This window comes from Oncorhynchus nerka, linkage group LG12, assembly GCF_034236695.1.
Source record: "Oncorhynchus nerka isolate Pitt River linkage group LG12, Oner_Uvic_2.0, whole genome shotgun sequence".
Lineage (NCBI taxonomy): Eukaryota > Metazoa > Chordata > Actinopteri > Salmoniformes > Salmonidae > Oncorhynchus > Oncorhynchus nerka.
This window is the reverse complement of record NC_088407.1, coordinates 62,923,559-62,945,022: the sequence shown is the minus strand read 5'-3', so window position 1 is coordinate 62,945,022 and position 21,464 is coordinate 62,923,559. Positions and strand designations below refer to the sequence as shown.

General features: G+C 43.8%; 1 protein-coding gene across 1 annotated transcript in view; it reads left to right on the top strand.

The window, feature by feature from the left end:
* Positions 1–771: 771 nt before the first annotated feature.
* Positions 772–21,464, top strand: part of LOC115138548 (protein unc-79 homolog) — a 45,226-nt gene continuing 24,533 nt past the window's right edge. Inside the window, 23 exon segments of the mRNA XM_065025720.1 lie at positions 772–1,055; positions 6,877–7,047; positions 7,287–7,382; positions 7,523–7,578; positions 7,869–7,998; positions 8,433–8,497; positions 9,298–9,386; positions 9,584–9,624; positions 9,830–9,858; positions 12,131–12,360; positions 12,760–12,931; positions 13,131–13,361; positions 13,596–13,786; positions 14,039–14,162; positions 16,272–16,415; positions 17,871–18,086; positions 18,390–18,617; positions 18,741–18,891; positions 19,198–19,277; positions 19,436–19,584; positions 19,820–19,977; positions 20,749–20,930; positions 21,249–21,450. Coding sequence (XP_064881792.1) covers positions 809–1,055; positions 6,877–7,047; positions 7,287–7,382; positions 7,523–7,578; positions 7,869–7,998; positions 8,433–8,497; positions 9,298–9,386; positions 9,584–9,624; positions 9,830–9,858; positions 12,131–12,360; positions 12,760–12,931; positions 13,131–13,361; positions 13,596–13,786; positions 14,039–14,162; positions 16,272–16,415; positions 17,871–18,086; positions 18,390–18,617; positions 18,741–18,891; positions 19,198–19,277; positions 19,436–19,584; positions 19,820–19,977; positions 20,749–20,930; positions 21,249–21,450 — 3,382 coding nt within the window. The 5' untranslated portion in view covers positions 772–808.

The following is a 21,464-nucleotide window of genomic DNA, read 5'->3' as shown; positions in this document are numbered from 1 at the left end:
GAATCCATATGCCTGTTGGATCTCATTATTAATCCTGATGATACTGACACAGTATCATAATGTATGCGTACAGACATTTCTCTGGTGCAATAAACATGTGTTGTGACCCAGGAATTCTTATCTAACCTCACGCACATGTTTATTACTAGCTGAAGCATGTTTCCAAAGTGCCACCTCTGTATTTTTCCTAAACGATGTGGTGTTGCTCCCGTCCTTCACGACAGCCCCACAAAACAGGAGATATTTCCCTGAGAAACATCATGGCCCATTGGCCTCACTGTATGGCGGTTGCTGAATCCATCTGATCGGAATATAGCAGCCATAGAGGGAAAACCATTTGCAGTTTCCCCTTTGGAGAAGTATGGGGTTGCCACTGAAAACATGCAATTTTTTACATTCTTGCTCCTTGTCACCAGATACGCATGAGATGCAGTGGTCATTGCAGTTTTTGCAAACGTTTCTGTTCATATTTTTTGTTTTTAGAAGACAAAGAGATGTACAAAAAGTGAAATAGAAAATTTAAGTAATTTTATATGACACTGAACAGATAAAGCAGGGAACAATTCCCCATGCCTTCAGTGAAATATTATAGACACTGCATCCTATGTGGAGTCTATCTGGGTTAGTTCTTTTCTATTTACCCTGTCTCTGTAGTGCCATTTCAATGTAATGTGCTGTTTCTTTGTTTCTTTGTTGTCTCTTTTTTCCCTTGTTCCCCCCTCCCCCCCTACCTCCTCACCCCCGGAGCAGCATTCTGTCCCGCACAGGCAGGAAGGAGAACCAGGAAGCATCCAATTTGGCCGTGCCCATGACCATGTGTCTTTTTCCTGTGCCATTCCCACTCACCCCATCTCTAAGACCACAAGTCAGTTCCATCAACCCTACAGTTACTCGCTCCCTCCTTTACAGCGTTCTGCGTGATGCCCCGTCAGACCGCGGGGGGCAGAGTCGGGACGCTCAGCTCTCAGAGTACCCCTCTCTGGACTATCAGGGGCTCTATGCCACCCTCGTGACCCTGCTTGACCTGGTGCCCCTGCTGCAGCACGGTCAGCATGGTGAGTGAAGCCAGGGTGTCCTCTGTACATGTCCATCCCCCCCTCCCCCCGCCTCAGTCCCACAGATGATCTGAAGGGATGCATGGGGTGATGGGGAACACGCTGGATCCTGACAGCTCACTTTGTTGATAACATAGAACATGGAATTTACAGACATACTGTAGTACTGTAAACATGTATTAACTGTTTGCTTTCTCTTTGTAAATGAGAATGTGAAATTGGAAAAATGCATTGAAAATGTATTTGCAGAAAAGCCATTTAAAGGTTAAATTGCTATGGCTAGCATATGTTGTGTATCTATTAACTGCACCAGGGAATAGTAATCTGTCAATAGCAAGTCTGTTAATACAGTTGAAGTTGGCAGTTTACATACACCTTAGCCAAGTACATTTCAACTCAGTTTTTCACAATTCCTGAAATTTAATCCTAGTAAAAATTCCCTGTCTTACGTCAGTTAGGATCACCACTTTATTTTAAGAATGTGAAATGTCAGAATAATTGTAGACAGAATTATTTATTTCAGCTTTTATTGTTTCATCACATTCCCAGTGGGTCAGAAGTTTACATGCACTCAATTAGTATTTGGTAGCATTGCCTTTAAATGGTTTAACTTGGGTCAAACGTTTCAGGTTGCCTTCCACAAGCTTCCCACAATAAGTTGGGTGAATTTTGTCCCATTCCTCCTGACAGAGCTGGTGTAGCTGAGTCAGGTTTGTAGGCTTGCACACGCTTTTTCAGTTCTGCCCACAAATTTTCTATAGGTTTGAGGTCAGGGCTTTGTGATGGACACTCCAATACCTTGACTTTGTTGTCCTTAAGCCATTTTGCTACAACTTTGGAAGTATGCTTGGGGTCATTGTCCATTTGGAAGACACATTTGCGACCAAGCTTTATCTTCCTGACTGATGACTTGAGATGTTGCTTCAATATAGCCACATAATTCTCCTCCCTCATGATGCCATCTATTTTGTGAACTGCACCAGTCTCTCCTGCAGCAAAGCAGCCGCACAACATGATACTTTATGGTTGGGATGGTGTTCTTTGGCTTGCAAGCCTCCCCCTTTTTCCTCCAAACATAATGATGGTCATTATGGCCAAACAGTTCTATTTTTTTCATCAGACCAGAGGACATTTCTCCAAAACGTACGATCTTTGTCCCCATGTGCAGTTGCAAACCGTAGTCTGGCTTTGTTATGGCGATTTTGGAGCAGTGGCGTCTTCCTTGCTGAGCGGCCTTTCAGGTTATGTCGATATAGGACTCGTTTTACTGTGGATATAGATACTTTTGTACCTGTTTCCTCCAGCATCTTCACAGGGTCCTTTGCTGTTGTTCTGGGATTGATTTTCACTTTTCGCACCACAGGCAAATCAAATAAAAAAATGTTTGTCACATACACATGGTTAGCAGATGTTGATGCGAGTGTAGCGAAATGCTTGTGATTCCAGTTTCGACCATGCTGTAATATCTAACAAGTAATCTAACAATTTCACAACAAATACCTTATACACACAAGTGTAAAGGAATGAATAAGAATATGTACATAACAGTATATATGGATGAGCGATGGCCGAACGGTATAGGCAAGATGCGGTAGATGGTATAGAGTACAGTATATACATATAAGACGAGTAGTGTAGGGTATGTAAACATTATATAAAGTGGCATAGTTTAAAGTGTCTAATGATACATTTATAACATCCCATTTTTTATTATTAAAGTGGCTAGAGATTGAGTCAGTATGTTGGCAGCAGCCACTCAATGTTAGTGATGGCTGTTTAACAGTCTGATGGCCTTGAGATAGAAGCTGTTTTTCAGTCTCTCGGTCCCAGCTTTGATGCACCTGTACTGACCTCGCCTTCTGGATGATAGTAGGGTGAACAGGCAGTGGCTCGGGTGGTTGTTGTCCTTGATGATCTTTTTGGGATTCCTGTGACATCGGGTGGTGTAGGTGTCCTTGAGAGCAGGTAGTTTTCCCCCGGTGATGCGTTGTGCAGACCTCACTACCCTCTGGAGAGCCTTACGGTTGTGTGCGGAGCAATTGCCGTACCAGGCGGTGATACAGCCCGACAGGATGCTCTCGATTGTGCATCTGTAAAAGTTTGTGAGTGTTTTTGGTGACAAGCAGAATTTCTTCAGCATCCTGAGGTTGAAGAGGCACTGTTGCGCCTTCTTCACCACGCTGTCTGTGTGGGTGGACCAATTCAGTTTGTCCGTGATGTGGAACTTAACATTTTCCACCTTCTCCACTACTGTCCCGTCAATGTGGATAGGGGGTTGTTCCCTCTGCTGTTTCCTGAAGTCCACGATCCTCTCCTTTGTTTTGTTGACATTGAGGGTGAGGTTATTCTCCTGACCCCACACTCCGAGGGCCCTCACCTCCTCCCTGTAGGTCGTCTCGTCGTTGTTGGTAATCAAGCCAACCACTGTAGTATCGTCTGCAAACTTGATGATTGAGTTGGAGGCGTGCATGGCCACGCAGTCATGGGTGAACAGCGAGTACAGGAGAGGGCTGATAACGCACCCTTGTGGTGCCCCAGTGTTTCCTACCCTCACCACCTGGGGGTGGCCCGTCAGGAAGTCCAGGACCCAGTTGCACAGGGCAGGGTCGAGACCCAGGGTCTCGAGCTTAATGACGAGTTTGGAGTGTACTATGGTGTTAAATACTGAGCTGTAATCGATGAACAGCATTCTTACGTAGGTATTCCTCTTATCCAGATGGGTTAGGGCAGTGTGTAGTGTGATTGCGATTGTGTCGTCAGTGGACCTATTGGGGCAGTAAGCTAATTGGAGTGGGTCTAGGGTGTCAGGTTGCATGGAGGTGATATGATCCTTGGCTAGTCTCTCAAAGCACTTCATGATGACGGAGGTGAGTCCTACGGGGCGATAGTCATTTAGCTCAGTTACCTTAGCTTTCTTGGGAACTGGAACAATGGTGGCCCTCTTGAAGCATGTGGGAACAACGGACTGGGATAAGGATTGATTGAATATGTCGGTAAACACACCAGCCACCTGGTATGCGCATGCTCTGAGGACACTGCTAGGGATGCTGTCTGGGCCAGCAGCCTTGCGAGGGTTAACACGTGTAAATGCTTTACTAACGTTGACTGCGGTGAAGGAGAGCTCACAGATTTTGGTAGCAGACTGTGTTGTTGGCACTGTATTGTCCTCAAAGCAAGCAAAGAAGTTGTTTAGTTTGTCTGGGAGCAGGACATCGTGGTCCGCGACGGGGCCGGTTTTCTTTTCGTAGTCCATGACTGACTGTAGACCCTGCCACATACCTCTCGTGACTGAGCCGTTGAATTACGACTCTACTTTGTCTCTATACTGACGCTTAGCTTGTTTGATTGCCTTGCGGAGGGAATAGCTACACTGTTTGTATTCGGTCATGTTTCCGGTCGCCTTGCCCTGATTAAAAGCAGTGGTTCGTGCTTTCAGTTTTGCACGAATGCTGCCATCAATCCACGTTCATCTCTAGGAGACAGAACGCATCTCCTTCCTGAGCGGTATGACGGTCGCGTGGTCCCATGGGGTTTATACTTGCGTACTATTGTTTGTACAGATGAACGTGGTACCTTCAGGCGTTTGGAAATTGCTCCCAAGGCTGAACCTGACTTGTGGAGGTCTACAATTTTATTTCTGAGGTCTTGGCTGGTTTATTTTGATTTTCCCATGATGTCAAGCAAAGAGGCACTGAGTTTGAAGGTAGGCCTTGAAATACATCCACAGGTATACCTCCAATTGACTCAAATGATGTCAATTAGCCTATCGGAAGCTTCTAAAGCCATGATATAATTTTCTGGAATTTTCTAAGCTGTTTAAAGGCACAGTTAACTTAGTGTATGTAAACTTCTGATCCACTGGAATTGTGATACAGTGAATTATAAGTGAAATAAGCTGTCTGTCAACAATTGTTGGAAAACTTACTTGTGTCACGCACAAAGTAGATGTCCTAACCGACTTGCCAAAACTATAGTTTGTTAACAAGAAATTTGTGGAGTTGTTGAAAAACGAGTTTTAATGACTCCAACCTAAGTATATGTAATCTTCAAAAGAAATCATCCAAGACCTCAGAAAATGTTTTGTAGACCTCCACAAGTCTGGTTCAACTTTGGGAGCAATTTCCAAATGCCTGAAGGTACCACGTTCATCTGTACAAACAATTGTACGCAAGTATAAACACCATGGGACCACGCAGCTGTCATACCGCTCATACCTAGAGATAAACATACTTTGGTGCAAAAAGTGCAAATCAATCCCAGAACAACAGCAAAGGACCATGTGAAGATGCTGGAGGAAACCGGTACAAAAGTATCTATATCCACAATAAAATGAGTCCTATATCGACATAACCTGAAATGCCGCTCAGCAAGGGAGATGCCACTGCTCCAAAACCGTCATAAAAAAAGCTGGTTTGCAACTGCACATGGGGACAAAGATCGTACTTTTTGGAGAAATGTCCTCTGGTCTGATGAAACTGTTTGGCCATAATGACCATCGTTATGTTTGGGTGAAAAAGGGGGAGGGTTGCAAGCCGAAGATCCTCATCCCAACCGTGAAGCATGGGGGTGGCAGCATCATGTTGTGGGGGTGCTTGGCTGCAGGAGGGACTGGTGCACTTCACAAAATAGATGACATCATAAGGGAGGAAAACTATGTGGATATATTGAAGCAACATCTCAAGACATCAGCCAGGAAGTTAAAGCTTGGTCACAAATGGGTCTTCCAAATGGACAATGACCCCAAGCATACTTCCAAATTTGTGGAAAAATGGCTTAAGGACAACAAAGTCAAGGTATTGGAGTGTCCATCACAAAGCCCTGACCTCAATCCTATAGAAAATGTGTGGGCAGAACTGAAAAAGCGTGTGGGAGCAAGGAGGCCTACAAACCTGACTCTGTCAGGAGGAATGGGCCAAAATTCACCTAACTTATTGTGGGAAGCTTGTGGAAGGCTACCCGAAACGTTTGACCCAAGTTAAACAATTTAAAGGCAATGCTACCTTCTCTCTACTATCATTCTGATATTTCACTTTCTTAAAATAAAGTGGTGATCTTATCTGACCTAAGACAGGGATTTTTTTACGAGGATTAAATGTCAGGAATTGTGAAAAACTGAGTTGAAATGTATTTGGCTAAGATGTTTGTAAACTTCCGACTTCAACTGTATATCTGAGTATATAGAATGTTTGCAACAGTAGTGTTTCATGACTAATTGATTAGTTTTAAAAAATTTAAAAGCATGAAAGCCTAACTTCTTGACTGGAAAGCCCTACCCTTTGCTGAGTGTAAGCATCAGTATCACAATGCTCTCTCAGGATGTTGTTTTTATACCAAACCTGGGTTCAAATTCTTTTTCAGGTATTTTAATTACTTTTCAATATATTTCAAGACAAGTATTCAGATACATATTTATTTGAAGTATTTGAATATTGGAACATATTTGGAAAATACACTCAAATATACTCCCATGCATTTAACCCAGCAATTTGGAAAATAGTATTTGAAATAAAGTATGAAAATACTTTCAAATACAATTTGGTCATCTATTTGATTTTTACAAATAACCATTCAAATACTCAAATAAAAGTACTTGTTTTGGGATGTGTATTTGAAAATACTCAAAAACACAGAATAAAAAAACCAAGAAAATACTTGAATACACAAATATCTGAACAGATCTGATTTATACAAATTCTATATATTTATGCGTTTCCTTTAAGTTTTAATGCTATATTTTTTATTTACTTTGCAAAATATGTACATTTCATTGAATTTCTGTCTCTCTGTGTTTGTGCGTTTTGGCTCTCCCTTCTCCCATCAGATCTTGGACAGTCCATATTTTACACAACAACTTGCCTCCTGCCCTTTCTCAGTGACGATATTCTCAGCACTTTACCCTACACTATGATCTCCACTTTAGCTACATTCCCCCCATTCCTTCACAAAGACATCATTGAGTACCTGAGCACCTCTTTCCTCCCCATGGCTATATGTGAGTACAGCCACTCTGCATCAAACATCCATCTACATGCATATGAGAAAAAAAACACTGTTGAATTCAAGACAAGTCATTAAGTGGGATAAGTATAATTTAATATGAGTAGCCATATCTTTTTAGCAGAAATATCAATGTGCATCACAATATCAAAGGAACTGTTTGGTTGGTGTCCTACTGTAAAGCACTACTTCATGAGGCTTGGGTTGTTTCTTCTCTTTTCTGCCCTTTTTTAGTGGGTTCCACTAGAAGAGAAGGGGGCGTTCCAGCATATGTCAATCTCTCTGCCTCCTCTATGCTAATGATTGCTATGCAGTACACTTCCAACCCAGGTAAACGTGTAACTTAGGTTATTCCCAACCAGTACAGTACGTCACAGTTTTTCTGTCATGTCGTACAGCATGTCTTTTGATTTCATACTGTGTTGTACCTGCCACCTATGTGACTTAAATCTTTGTCTATTTGTTTCCAGTATATCACTGTCAATTGTTGGAGTGTCTTATGAAGCACAAGCAGGAAGTGTGGAAGGTATATGTTCACAAATGGAATGTGTCATAATTCACATAGATTAGATGCCCAAACAACTCTCTCATACAGGTGAAGGATCTTCATTTGATCACCCTCTTGAAGGAGAACTGCAACAGGGTGATGTCCATGAATTGTAATCCACATAATCATTTACATTTTCTGTTGCTGCAGGATTATTTACTTGCTCAAATTAAGATCCTACATCTGTAGATATGGAAAGTGTCAGTGAAAAGCTTTGTGAAGGTCTTACACGTTAGCTCATCACTATGGCCTGTGTTGTGCTGTGTCAGGACCTGCTGTATGTCATTTCGTACGGACCATCCCAAGTCAAGCCTCCAGCCGTGCAGATGCTCTTTCATTACTGGCCAAACCTAAAGCCCCCAGGAGCCATCAGTGAATACAGTGGACTGCAATACACAGGTGAGGTTGCTTATGGTCTGCCTGTCAGGCTGTGCTTGTATGCAATACAGGTGTAGGATTTTTATTTGATCACCCTGTTGCAGGAGAACATTCCAGCAATACAGGACATACAGGACATTTAAAACGTATAGTGTATTTGAGGTTTGAAAATGATTCTGAAGTTTGTAATTTCCACTTTGAAATTTCAGACTTGATTTTCCTTTTACGAAAAATGTATCAACCCCAACAAAAATGTCCATTAATTATAATATTAATTCTAATCCACATAATAATTCACATTTCCTGTTGCAGCAGAATTATTTTCCTGCTGTAGCAAACTGTCTCAAAATAAGATCCCACATCTGTAGATCTCAGGTTGCAGCAGTCTAACCCTCCTCCCACACTACCTTTTCCCCTTTCCTTCTCTCCCTCTATTCTATTTCCTCCTGCCACAGCTTGGAATCCCATCCATTGCCAACACATTGAGTGTCACAATGCCATCAATAAGCCTGCTGTCAAGGTAACGTCTGAGTAACTGCTGTGCACTGTAGCCAATATAAAACACATACAAGACCGATATATTCAATGAGAACATCCATTGTGTACACAAACATAAAGTGAATACACACAGTATGTGCCAGATTGCCATGGTGTGTTAAAGTGTCTTGGTGTTTGCTGCTGTAAGTGCAACGTTAAATGAGCCAGGGATTGTTTGAGTCACTGTGGTAGTTCCATGGGGTAATGATATCAGTGGCCACCCGACTCAAGGCCTGTTTGCTATGCTCAGCCTGTCTCTGCTCAACTGTGCTAAAAACAGACAAGTAGAGCAGAGACGGGAACAGGGGCAGGGACAGGGGCCGGATTTCAATTACCCAGGATTGCAGAGGGTGTGTGTGTGTGGGGGGGGCTAATTGGAAGCGATGACCCCATGCCGCCCCTGAGGATAGGGCGCCTGTAAGCGAGAGCAGTAAATTACAGAACACCATCTGAGCATCTAGGCCATAAGCACTGTAGCTTAATACAGGGCCATGCACAGATCATAAAGAACTGAACAGAACCATATGCATGCAGCCAGCAGCAGAGACAGGTAAAGAGGACATTATATACACACACACACACACACACACACACACACACACACACACACACACACACACACACACACACACACACACACATATACATTTATTTGAGTTTGAGGTGTTATCACGTGGAGAAATAAGGTGTGGTATACACTTCTTATGACCCCTAAAGCTAGATATCACTGCTACTACTGTATATTCCATCTGGATTCAGTAACTGTCTGTTGTCGCCCTATAGATGTGCATCGACCCCACCCTCTCCGTTGCACTGGGAGACAAGCCCCCTCCTCTATACATCTGTGAGGAGTGCAGCCAAAGGATAGCAGGGTATGTGGTTGTAACCTCTTTCTCTCCACATAGATGCCATTCCAAACATCACCTGCTGTCTGCTTCATTATTCTGGTCTTTATCCCAAGGGAGAAGCATCACCATGGTTGCATAATTCCTTTGCTGGAAGTGTATTTTCAACAGAGTTATTCTCAGCTAACTATAATTTGATTTACATATTCCTGTGACCTTTACAGAGACCATTCAGAATGGCTTGTTGATGTGCTCTTGCCCCAAGGTGAGTGTTAGCAAACAAGTATTAGCGTTCAGGTTGCCATCTCTCTCTCTCTCCCTCTCTCACACACATATACAAGTACATACACGCACACATGTACCTCAATACCCCCAAAATCGAGTCAATCAGAGGGGAGTTATTTAGGCTGAGTGAACCCATTGTCTGTGTGTATGTTATACTGAATACCTCTGTGGCCTCATTTTTACAGCTGAGATATCTGCTATTTGTCAAAAGAAGGTAAGACATGAACGTTGGTGCATTGATATGTGTTTGTGTTTGTGTTTGTGTTTGTGTTTGTTTGCAGTATTCATAGTGGTAAAACTCATGGCTAAACAAGAGTACCCCTTTCTTCTTCATATTAGAGCAACAAGTGAAGTAGACCGGTGAATAGAATTGTTTGCTAGTATTTGTTTACTTCTCTGTTGGAAGGCTTTGCGTACATAATCACGGACTGTGGCTGGGCCTCCCTTGCTATGTCATTGCTGGTTGTGTATAAATATCATGCCTTCATGCCAACATCCACCCAGTGTTCATTTAATCATGAGCAGTAAAACTGCTGTGTAATTGATTTGAGGACAGGAGAGAGATAACCACTTGTGTCATTTTAAGTAGTGGCAAAAGAAACACGATGCTAGCCTGCTACAGGCTAACAAGGCCCAAAGAAGCTACAACTTGCACTTCGACATTTCATATAGCAGACCATCACATTTATCTCTGAAGTGTTTAAGGACCGTGCACTTTCATTTGGAGAGTCCATTCACTCGAACACTCTGTTCATTACTTGTCTAATGGATGGTCCAGTCTTAATGGAACTGGCAGGGCATGATGTTTGTTCCGGAACACAGTCCAAAGGCATAAAAGTTCCCCCTTGGTTCCCACGGAGACTGACACACAAATCTGTCGGGTAGTGTATCAAATCAAATCAAATGTTACGGGTGTAGACTTAACCGTGAAATGCTTGCTTATGAGCCCTTCACAACGATGCAGAGTTTAAAAAGTATAATCAAAAGAAAAGACTAAGCTGAGCAGCCCAGGGTTGTCATGGGAAACAGCTGTCCTATATCTAGTTCATCCAGCAGTAGTTTTAATCCTCACACAGCCTTTTCAATAGGCTTTGTCCCACTGCAGAAAGCTCTTACCTGGATCCACGCCAACTCTCTCATTATCAGCACACACATCATTGTTCTATCTGAGATGTGATTGCTTGTCAGAGTTACAGCTAGAATAGGGATTGCTTTCACAGTGCTCTGCAGTTACAGTATAAGATATACTGTAGTGCCGTGTTCCCCAACCCACAGGTGATTTTATTTGGCACCCCAAGTTATCTGAGCAAAGTTGTTTTTTATTTGTTTTTGTTGGACATAGAAGACCGTAAAAACACCAGTAAATCAGCTCCAATTGATTAGAATTTTAGAAATCTGTTCCAAAGGATTCCCATGCATAATAGCGAGATACAGTATATGTGATCGTATACAAATGTAAGCAAGGTTTGAAATGATGATGTTTTAGAGAGAGAGGGGAGAAGACAGGAAGAGAACAGAGAGAGAGGGGAGAAGACAGGAAGATAACAGAGAGAGAGGGGGAAGACAGGAAGAGAACAGAGAGAGAGGGGGGAAGACAGGAAGAGAACAGAGAGAGAGGGGAGAAGACAGGAAGAGAACAGAGAGAGAGGGGAGAAGACAGGAAGAGAACAGAGAGAGAGGGGAGAAGACAGGAAGATAACAGAGAGAGAGGGGGAAGTCAGGAAGATAACAGAGAGAGAGGGGGAAGTCAGGAAGAGAACAGAGAGAGAGGGGGAAGACAGGAAGAGAACAGAGAGAGAGGGGGAAGACAGGAAGAGAACAGAGAGAGAGGGGAGAAGACAGGAAGAGAACAGAGAGAGAGGGGGAAGTCAGGAAGAGAACAGAGAGAGAGAGGGGGAAGACAGGAAGAGAACAGAGAGAGAGGGGGAAGACAGGAAGAGAACAGAGAGAGAGGGGGAAGACAGGAAGAGAACAGAGAGAGAGGGGGAAGACAGGAAGAGAACAGAGAGAGAGGGGGGAAGACAGGAAGAGAACAGAGAGAGAGGGGAGAAGACAGGAAGAGAACAGAGAGAGAGGGGGGAAGTCAGGAAGAGAACAGAGAGAGAGAGGGGGGAAGACAGGAAGAGAACAGAGAGAGAGGGGGGAAGACAGGAAGAGAACAGAGAGAGAGGATCTGTTCATTTGAAAGGCCGGAGGTTTCAGTGGCTGATCAGATGAAACCAATAAGACACCATATGTACAGTCTCTATCTAAGAATGATGCTATCTGTCCCATGGCAGCCTATTCATTAGCATACACACACAAAAAGAACACAACTCGTTCTTTTAATTTAGGACGTTTACACATCAATTAATTTATTGAGGCATAGGACCTTTTAAGGATAGCTTTTTTTCACAGTGAAAACAGTTTATTAGGATTCTTATATTTTCTCAGTTTATAAATTATACGAGGAGTTGTTTTATCTCATTGTCCCCTCTGTCTTGTAGAACTGTAGCTCTCATGTCAGGAGGGCAGTTGTCACCTGCTTCTCAGCTGGTTGCTGCGGGCGCCATGGCAACCGACCCGTCCGCTACTGCAAGCGTTGCCATGTCAACCACCACAGCAGCGAGGTGGGGACTGCGGCGGAGACCCATCTGTACCAGACCTCCCCACCTCCCATCAACACCCGCGAGTGTGGGGCAGAGGAGCTGGTGTGTACTGTGGAGGCTGTTATCAGGTATTTTTATTTGTATTTGGTGCATTTAATTTATTTAACCTTTATTTAACTAGGCAAGTCAGTTAAGAACAAACTCTTATTTAAAATGACGGCCTACCCTAACCCAGACAACGCTGGGCCAATTGTGCGCCGCCCTACGAGACTCCCAATCACGGCTGGTTGTGATACAGCCTGGAATCGAACCAGGGTCTGTAGTGACGCCTCTTGCACTGAGATGCAGTGCCTTAGACCGCTGCGTCACAGCATCACAGACAACACAGGCAACCAACCGCATGCTTCACAGTAGCACTGTATACAACCACAGTTATCTCTCTATCACTATCTGTCTATCTCCCTCTTGTCTTTCTGTCTGTATCTCTCTTTATCCCCCCTCTCTCTCCATCCATCTATCAACATCAGTCTACTGAAGGAGGCAGAGATCCACGCGGAGCTGCGTGAGTTTGAGCTGAACAGGCGTCGTCAGATGGGCCTGTCTGCCTCCCACCACTCCCTGGACAACATCGACTTTGACAACAAGGAGGACGACCAGCACGACCAGAGGCTCCTCAGTCAGTTTGGCATCTGGTTCCTGGTGCGTGGCTCGCTGGTCTATTACTCACTATCACAGTTGAGAGATTAGGATGTTGACACACCTGTCTGGGCTCTTATTACCAGCCTGTGCTGTACTCTCTTCATAGTGCAACATTATAATGCTTTAACCGTATCCGTCTCCGATCTTGGAAGCCCCTGACTGACCATGTTACACCCCATCCTTGCCCCCACCCCTGAAGGTGAGCCTGTGCACCCCCAGTGAGAACACGCCCACTGAGAGCCTGGCGCGGCTGGTGAGCATGGTGTTCCAGTGGTTCCACTCCACAGCCTACATGATGGACGACGAGGTGGGCTCCCTGGTGGAGAAGCTCAAGCCCCAGTTTGTCACCAAGTGGTTGAAGACCGTGTGTGATGTGCGCTTTGACGTCATGGTGATGTGCCTGCTGCCCAAGCCGGTGGAGTTTGCCAGGGTGAGGAGGAGCGGGGAAGGAGAAGGGGTGTTGGAGGGTAAAGGCGGCTCAGTAAGTGTACGTGAGGGGTTGTAAAGGTGTAATGTAGGGTAGGTAGTATGAGGTTAGGAATGTTTCTCTGGGGACAATGCACACTGGAGGGACAGTGTGTGATGGTTGTGTTTCTTGGTGAATATCCCCCTTGGTTATTATCCCCCTGACCTTGTTTATGTGTCTATGTACCCATATCCCCAGGTGGGGGGTTACTGGGATAAGTCTTGCAGCACGGTGACCCAGCTGAAAGAGGGGCTGAACCGGATCCTGTGCCTGATCCCCTACAATGTGATCAGCCAGCCGCTATGGGAGTGCTTCATGCCAGAGTGGCTGGAGGCCATCCGCACTGAGGTGCCTGACCAGCAGCTCAAGGAGTTCAGAGAAGTGCTCAGGTACTGTATACTGGACCTCCTCCAAGTCACCTAGTTCAATGGTGTCCTATGGTTACTGATCATGCACAAATCATTTTCTGTCTTGTGCGAATAATAGAATGTTGTGTGAAATTATATGTGACTATGTGTAACACACAGTGAAAATGGTTTCCATGGTCCCACCTGCTAGTGATACACCTGAGAGGGGATATACCAAATGCTCAACTTTAAAAGCATGGCCCCTCACTCCTCACCCCTCTGCCCCCCCTGCAGCAAGATGTTTGACATTGAGCTGTGCCCTCTGCCCTTCTCCATGGAGGAGATGTTTGGGTTCATTAGCTGCAGGTTCTCAGGATACCCAGCCTCTGTGCAGGAGCAGGCTCTGCTCTGGCTGCATGTGAGTATAAGGCCTGTGGCTTTTTATGAGGATCCATTTCATATTGTGTGGTTGAAATGAAATGAACAGGTTGTCATGATGTGTGAGTGCCTGGGCAGGGGCTGTACTGAATATGGAACTGGGTCACAAGGCTAGCATGAGACGAGTTCTAAGAGTGAGAGAGGAGGGATTTTGCTTTTGATTCCATATGCACTCACAGCCTGCTGTCCTATATACATGGAAGGGTTTCTTTCACGACTGTGATAACAGACACCAAAGTAATTCAATCTGAATATATACAGTTGAAGTCAGAAGTTTACATACACTTAGGTTGGAGTCATTAAAACTAGTTTTTCAACCACTCCACAAATTTCTTGTTAACCAACTATTGTTAGGACTATTGTTAGGACATCTACTTTGTGCATGACACAAGACATTTTTTCAACAATTGTTGACAGAAGGATTGTTTCACAATTCCAGTGGGTCAGAAGTTTACATACACTAAATTGACTGTGCCTTTAAACAGCTTGGAAAATTCTAGAAAATGACGTCATGGCTTTAGAAGTTTCAGATAGGCAAATTGACATCATTTGAGTCAATTGGAGGTGTACCTGTGGATGTATTTCAAGGCCTACCTTCAAACTCAGTGCCTCTTTGCTTGACATCCTTGGAAAATCAAAATAAATCAGCCAAGACCTCAGAAATAAAATTGTAGACCTCTACCTGTCTGGTTCATCCGTGGGAGCAATTTCCAAACGCCTGAAGGTACCACGTTCATCTGTACAAACAATAGTATGCAAGTATAAACATCATGGGACCACGCAGCTGTCATACCGCTCAGGAAGGAGGTGCATTCTGTCTCCTAGACATGAACCTACTTTGGTGCAAAAAGTGCAAATCAATCCCAGAACAACAGCAAAGGACCTTGTGAAGATGCTGGAGGAAACAGGTACAAAAGTATCTATATCCACAGTAAAATTAGTCCTATATCGACATAACCTGAAAGGCCACTCAGCAGGGAAGAAGACACTGCTCCAAAATCGCCATAAAAAAGCCAGACTACGGTTTGCAACTGCACATGGGAACAAAGATCGCACTTTTTGGAGAAATATCCTCTGGTCGGATGAAACAAAAATAGAACTGTTAGGCATAATGACCATCGTTATGTTTGGAGGACAGGGGGAGGCCTTCAAGCCAAAGAACACCATCCCAATCGTGAAGCATTAAGTTGTGGGGGTGCTTTGCTGCAGGAGAGACTGGTGCACTTCACAAAATAGATGGCATCATGAGGGATGGAAAATTATGTGGATATATTGAAGCAACATCTCAACATCAGTCAGGAAGTTAAAGCTTGGTCGCAAATGGGTCTTCCAAATGGACAATGACCCCAAACATACTTCCAAAATTGTGGCAAAATGGCTTAAGGACAACAAAGTCAAGGTATTGGAGTGTCCATCACAAAGCCCTGACCTCAATCCTATAGAAAATTTGTGGGCAGAACTGAAAAAGCATGTGCGAGCAAGGAGGCCTACAAACCTGACTCAGTTACACCAGCTCTGTCAGGAGGAATGGGCCAAAATTCATCCAACTTATTATGGGAAGCTTGTGGAAGGCTACCTGAAACGTTTGACCCAAGTTAAACAATTTAAAGCAAATGCTAGCAAATGCACATTGAGTGTATGTAAAGTTCTGGCCCACTGGGAATGTGATGAAAGAAATTAAAGCAGAAATAAATAATTATCTCTATTATTCTGACATTTCACATTCTCAAAATAAAGTGGTGATCCTAACTGACCTAAGACAGGGCATTTTTTACTAAGATTACATTTCAGGAATTGTGAAAAACTGAGTTTAAATGTATTTGGCTAAGGTCCGACTTCACCTGCATACAGGTCACACATACTACAGGAATATGTGTAGAGTACTACTTATACATTTCTATCTGCTTATATTCGTCTTCTCTTTTGCCTCTCTGAATGTCTCTGTTGTCTGTTTGTGTGTTTTATGTGTGTGTGTAAACCTGTTGTCATTAATGTGTCTTGTATGTGAGTTTGGTGTGCATCTTTGCATGATCTCTTGTGTGTTTGTGTACCTGTTGGTGTATGTGTGTGCGTGTCTGGTTGGACACAGGTGTTGTCAGAGCTGGACATTGTGGTGCCTCTGCAGCTGTTGATCGGGATGTTCTTTGACGGGGTGAACTCAGTGAAGGAACTGGCCAATCAGAGAAAGACTCGAGTCTCAGATCTAACTGGTGAAAATACTGAGGCTCGGAGGGTGAGATATCGTACTAGTCATCAACTTACCCAGCCAGCACATAATGTTCTGAGAACCATCTGTTTCTTAGAGCTTGGTGAGAGTGTGGTTTGGCCTATGGTTATTTTGCATACAACCTTCCCACAACTTTCTGGGAATTGTGCAGGATAGCTGCTTGGTTGCTTGGCAGCACATTTAAGGAACTTGACAAAAAAACATTATTTGCTTGGTATTTCATTACTATAACAGAATGTTTCCTAAAAGTTCAAGCATATTTTGGTAATGTTCTAGGAACGTTCTCCAACTGGTTTGGCATTGGGAATGTTCTCAAATAGATCAGAGAACGTTAAGAAACAATGTTCTATTGTGGGAATTTCAATACTTCAGCATAACATTTCCTACAGGTTTCCTCATGGTTCTGTTTAAAGTTATGTTCTCAGAACATCAAGAAAACTTTCCAAAAATACCCCCACAAGAAAACCTTAGTAACGTTCAAAGAACATTTTAATAATGTTATTTAAAAACACACATTCCATTCTCAGCATCAACAAAACTATCTCTCTATCCTCTATCTTGTTAAGTGTGTTCAGGTGTGTAGGCCGCACCCAATAATTGGCCACACCTGATCTTAATGTGTGCTTGTTTGCTTTGAAATGGGGTCTGTTTGAATAGACTGAAATGAACAGCTTTGTATGAGTAAAATAAATCATGTCTACATTCCATGGATAGAGAACAGAAGATCATAGGTTTCAATCTCCCTGACGCCGTGCAACAATAAAAAATAAATGTGTATGCATGATTAATGACTAAGCAAATCAATGTCCATGTGTCCTATTTGTGATTGGAGGTCAAAACAGTTAACCTAAACAAGCAGTGTTATTAATAGTCATATTGAATTATGTTCTCAGAACGTTATTTAATTACCTTAAAATAACCTATCAAACCTCCCAGGAAAACTTTCAGGGAACCGCAGTTAAACATTCTCAGAACCTCCCTGCAATCTAAAAATGTACCTCCCAGAACAGGCAACATTTTCACTTCTGTTCTCAGAACGTTAAAAAAATGTTCAGTTTTACCAGTCAGGGAACTTGCCTTCGTTCCCAGAACCAATGGCAAACCAGAAAAAGTATGTTCCTACAACTTCCAAGGAACCAAATATGCTAGCTGGATACCCTCTACTGTCAACCATCCACAGGCATATGTGTTGCCCTGGTAACTGCTGAAGTCTAAATATAGTTCTATTTAAGGGGCTTAATTGAGCTCTGCCATCATTCAGATTTATCTGTGAAAGTTAAACCCTTTGGCTCATCTATCCACAGCATATTTCTACACCTGAATACACTTTGATAACTTGGAGGGTAGATCTCATGACAGTACAATTATGGAACGATGATACCTGTTTGTGTGTGTGTGTGTGTGTGTGTGTGTGTGTGTGTGTGTGTGTGTGTGTGTGTGTGTGTGTGTGTGTGTCCCTAGGAAAGCGTGGTTTCAGATCCAGGCCATCTTGGGCCGCACAACACTGTGAGCCCGTTCCCCAGTCCGTTCCGGAGCCCATTCCGGAGCCCCCTGCACTGCAGCCCCTTTAAGAACCTGGGCCATGCTACGGGACACTGTGCCCTGGACCTGGACTGTGATGACGATGACATGAACCTGGGCTGTTTCATTCTCATGTTCGACCTCATCCTCAAACAGGTGGCAAACCCATACACTGCAGACATGGGTTCAATTATAGAGTATTGTTACATTTTACAATACCTCATTGAATACCTCAGAGCCACCAAGCTGAGTTCTGTCCCACTTTCTATTTCTGTGGGTTCTCCTTTTCAACAATGTTGTAGTGGTTCCTTACTTACTAATAATAATTTAATCCATTTGTAAAGCGCTTTCCATTATACAGAATAATCTCAAAGTGCATAATCTAAAAAATAAAAAGCAAATAGAAAAAAAAGACAGGGCAACTGACACAAAAAACCCAGCTCCAATGTCCTTGTTCAGATGGAGCTCCAGGATGACGGCGTGATGCTCGGTCTGGAAAGCAGCCTGGGGAAGGACATTGTGGGCATCATCAATAACGTCTTCCAGGCCCCGTGGGGGGGCTCCCACACCTGTCAGAAGGATGAGAAGGCTCTGGAGTGCAGCCTGTGCCAGTCCAGCATTTTGTGCTACCAGCTGGGCTGTGAGCTCCTGGAGAGACTCACCCCCAGGGAGGAGATACGTCTGGTGGTGAGACACACAAGCAGACTCCTGTAAAAACAGCATGTCCTGAATCGGTCCAATTGTTTTTCAATGGTTTGTAATTCTTACTGTATTTGGTTGTCAGTAGACATTATTGTGTCTTGACTATAGGAGTCAACAGACATCTTGGAGGACACATTGCTGTTGCCTCAAGTGTTTGGGCCTGAACAACGGACAAAGCAAGGGGCAGAGGAAGCGGACAACCCTGCCAGCACACACACTGACAACCCTACAATTCAAAGTTACTCTCCTGACAACCCACGTATGTATTCATGGCGAAATAAAGCTTGGGTTGGAAGGGTTTTGGATTGAGTACAGAATATCTCAGTGTACTGATACAGATCTGATGAAACACAAGCAGAACAATTCTCAGTTGTGTAGGTGTAAATACCTCAGCATTACCAACATCTAATCCCAAATGTATTTTATGACATGAAGAAAAAAATATGAGATGAACACTTCTCTGTAACAGTTCAGAGGCTGCGTACAACATGAAAAGGAAACACTGCATAGTTTCTCCTCTGCTGGGGAATTCTCTCTTTTTACAGCAACGATTTCTCTCTTACAGCAATGAAGAATAATGCTGATAAGAAGTTTTCCTACCAGCAGCTCCCTGTGTCTCTCAAGCTAATATACACTATTCTGCAGGTACCTGCCAGTCCACCTTTATCCAATGTTAAGTCATCTTGTCAATATATAACTTGTCTATAGAATATAATAGATGCCTAATCAAAGACAATAATCCTGTATCCTCATTAGAAAAGATTGAGTGAGCAAAGGAAATGTACCTTTTCTTCCCTTTGTAGGAAATGTCTAAGTTTGAGGAGCCTGATATCCTGTTCAACATGCTGAACTGTCTGAATATCCTGTGTCTCCACGGAGAATGTCTGTACCTGGCCCGTAAGGACCACCCCCATTTCTTGGCCCACATCCAGGAGAAGATGCTCATTCCCAGGTCAGCAGTCACCATCACCGCATGGTGCCCCTCCTGCAGTTTCACACGTAGCTTGTTGTTTGTTTACAGAAATCTCCACTCGTACTTTCTTTAAACATGCCTTGAGCCATGAGATGTAGCTGCATGCAGAAACTGAAATCGTTGATCACGATCTTGATGTCAGTTGAACTTGATCATCAAATACGCGAAGAGCAGCCAGGTATGCGTGTGTGTCTAATGTGATAGTGTGTTCCAGCCTGTGGGCCATGCTGAAGTCCGAGTTCTGCCAGCTGGCCTCCTTGGCCGTGCCCCAGCTCCTGCATGCCCTCTCCCTCTCCCACGGAGCAGACATCTTTTGGAACCTGGTGGACAGCAACTTTAACAGCAAGGACTGGAAGATACGCTTCGAAGCAGGTGCATTTTATATGAGCCTTCAACTCACGTATGTGTGTGTGTGTGTGTGTGGGGGGGGGGGGATGGAATAGGAATGTGATGATATGAATAGATACAAACATCTATCTTTGATTTCATTTTTTGCTGTTTTATTGTTGACAATGTCACAGAGCACCAATCAAGGGAAAGGGGAATATCTAGTCAGTTGTACATCTGAATGCATTCAACTGAAACGTGTCTTCCGCATTTAACCAAACCCCACTAAATCAGATTAGAATATAATATAATAATATCAGTCTGTTAAATTCACATGAAGTCATTTAACAGACTCTGACTTCAAACAGCATAGAAAGCAGATGTTTATTGCATATTGCTTGCAAAGTAACATTGCAAAATAACATGAACAATTGCTAAGGGAAATGATGTGTCATGACTACAGGTTGTGTACACACGTGAACCGTAGGATGATGATCATGCATTTTAATGATCTAATTATGGCCTCATATTAGCTATTCTGAAACATGGTAATTTACCTGTTTGTGTAAATCAACCCAAAAAGATACCAGTTGGGTGCCAAAGCATCACTATGGCCCACAGGCAATCTGTCTGCAATAATACTATCTCCACTCCCTCTACTGCCACACTGCCATCTAGTGACACTATACATTACCCATCACTGTTAGAGTGATGCTGCTTTTAACATTATCCTTTGCAGTGTCCTATCAAACTAAATGTGACATGGCGCTGAGATGTTGTCTTGTGCCCTGTCTGTGTTGTCATGGGAACTCCCAGTGGAGAAGGTGGCGGTGCTCTGTCGGTTCCTAGACATTGGTTCTTTGACGAAGAACCACCTGCTGAAGTACTCCCTGGCACACGCCTTCTGCAGCTTCCTGGCCTCTGTGGAGGATGTCAACCCGGCTGTGGCCACACGCGCCAGGCTGCTGCTGGACACCATCAAGAGCCCAGCACTACAGGTGATTAACAGATATCTATCTAGGCCAAGATAAATACTATTAAACTGCCATACAACCACTTTTCATGTGACAATTGATAACGTGTATGGAGTCTTACTTGTCTTGCTTCGCAGCAAGTCAGCAAACAATTTTCTATTGATGAATAACACAAAAACATGTAAGTGCAGTGCTAACACTTGTGTATGTCTGTGTTTGTGTGTCTGTTTCTGTATGTCTGTGTGTTTGTGTGTCTGTGTCTGTGTGTTTGTGTGTCTGTGTCCGTGTGTTTGTGTGTCTGTGTCTGTGTGTTTGTATGTCTGTGTGTTTGTGTGTCTGCAGGGTTTGTGTCTGTGCCTGGACTTCCAGTTCGACACGGTGGTGAGGGACCGGCCCATCATCCTCAGCAAGCTGCTGATGCTGCACCACCTGAAGCAGGAAGTCCCTGCCCTCAGCTGGGAGTTCTTTGTCAACCGCTTTGAGACGCTCTCCCTGGAGGCCCAGCTCCACCTGGACTGCAACAAGGAGTTCCCTTTCCCCACTAGTATGCCCAGCTGG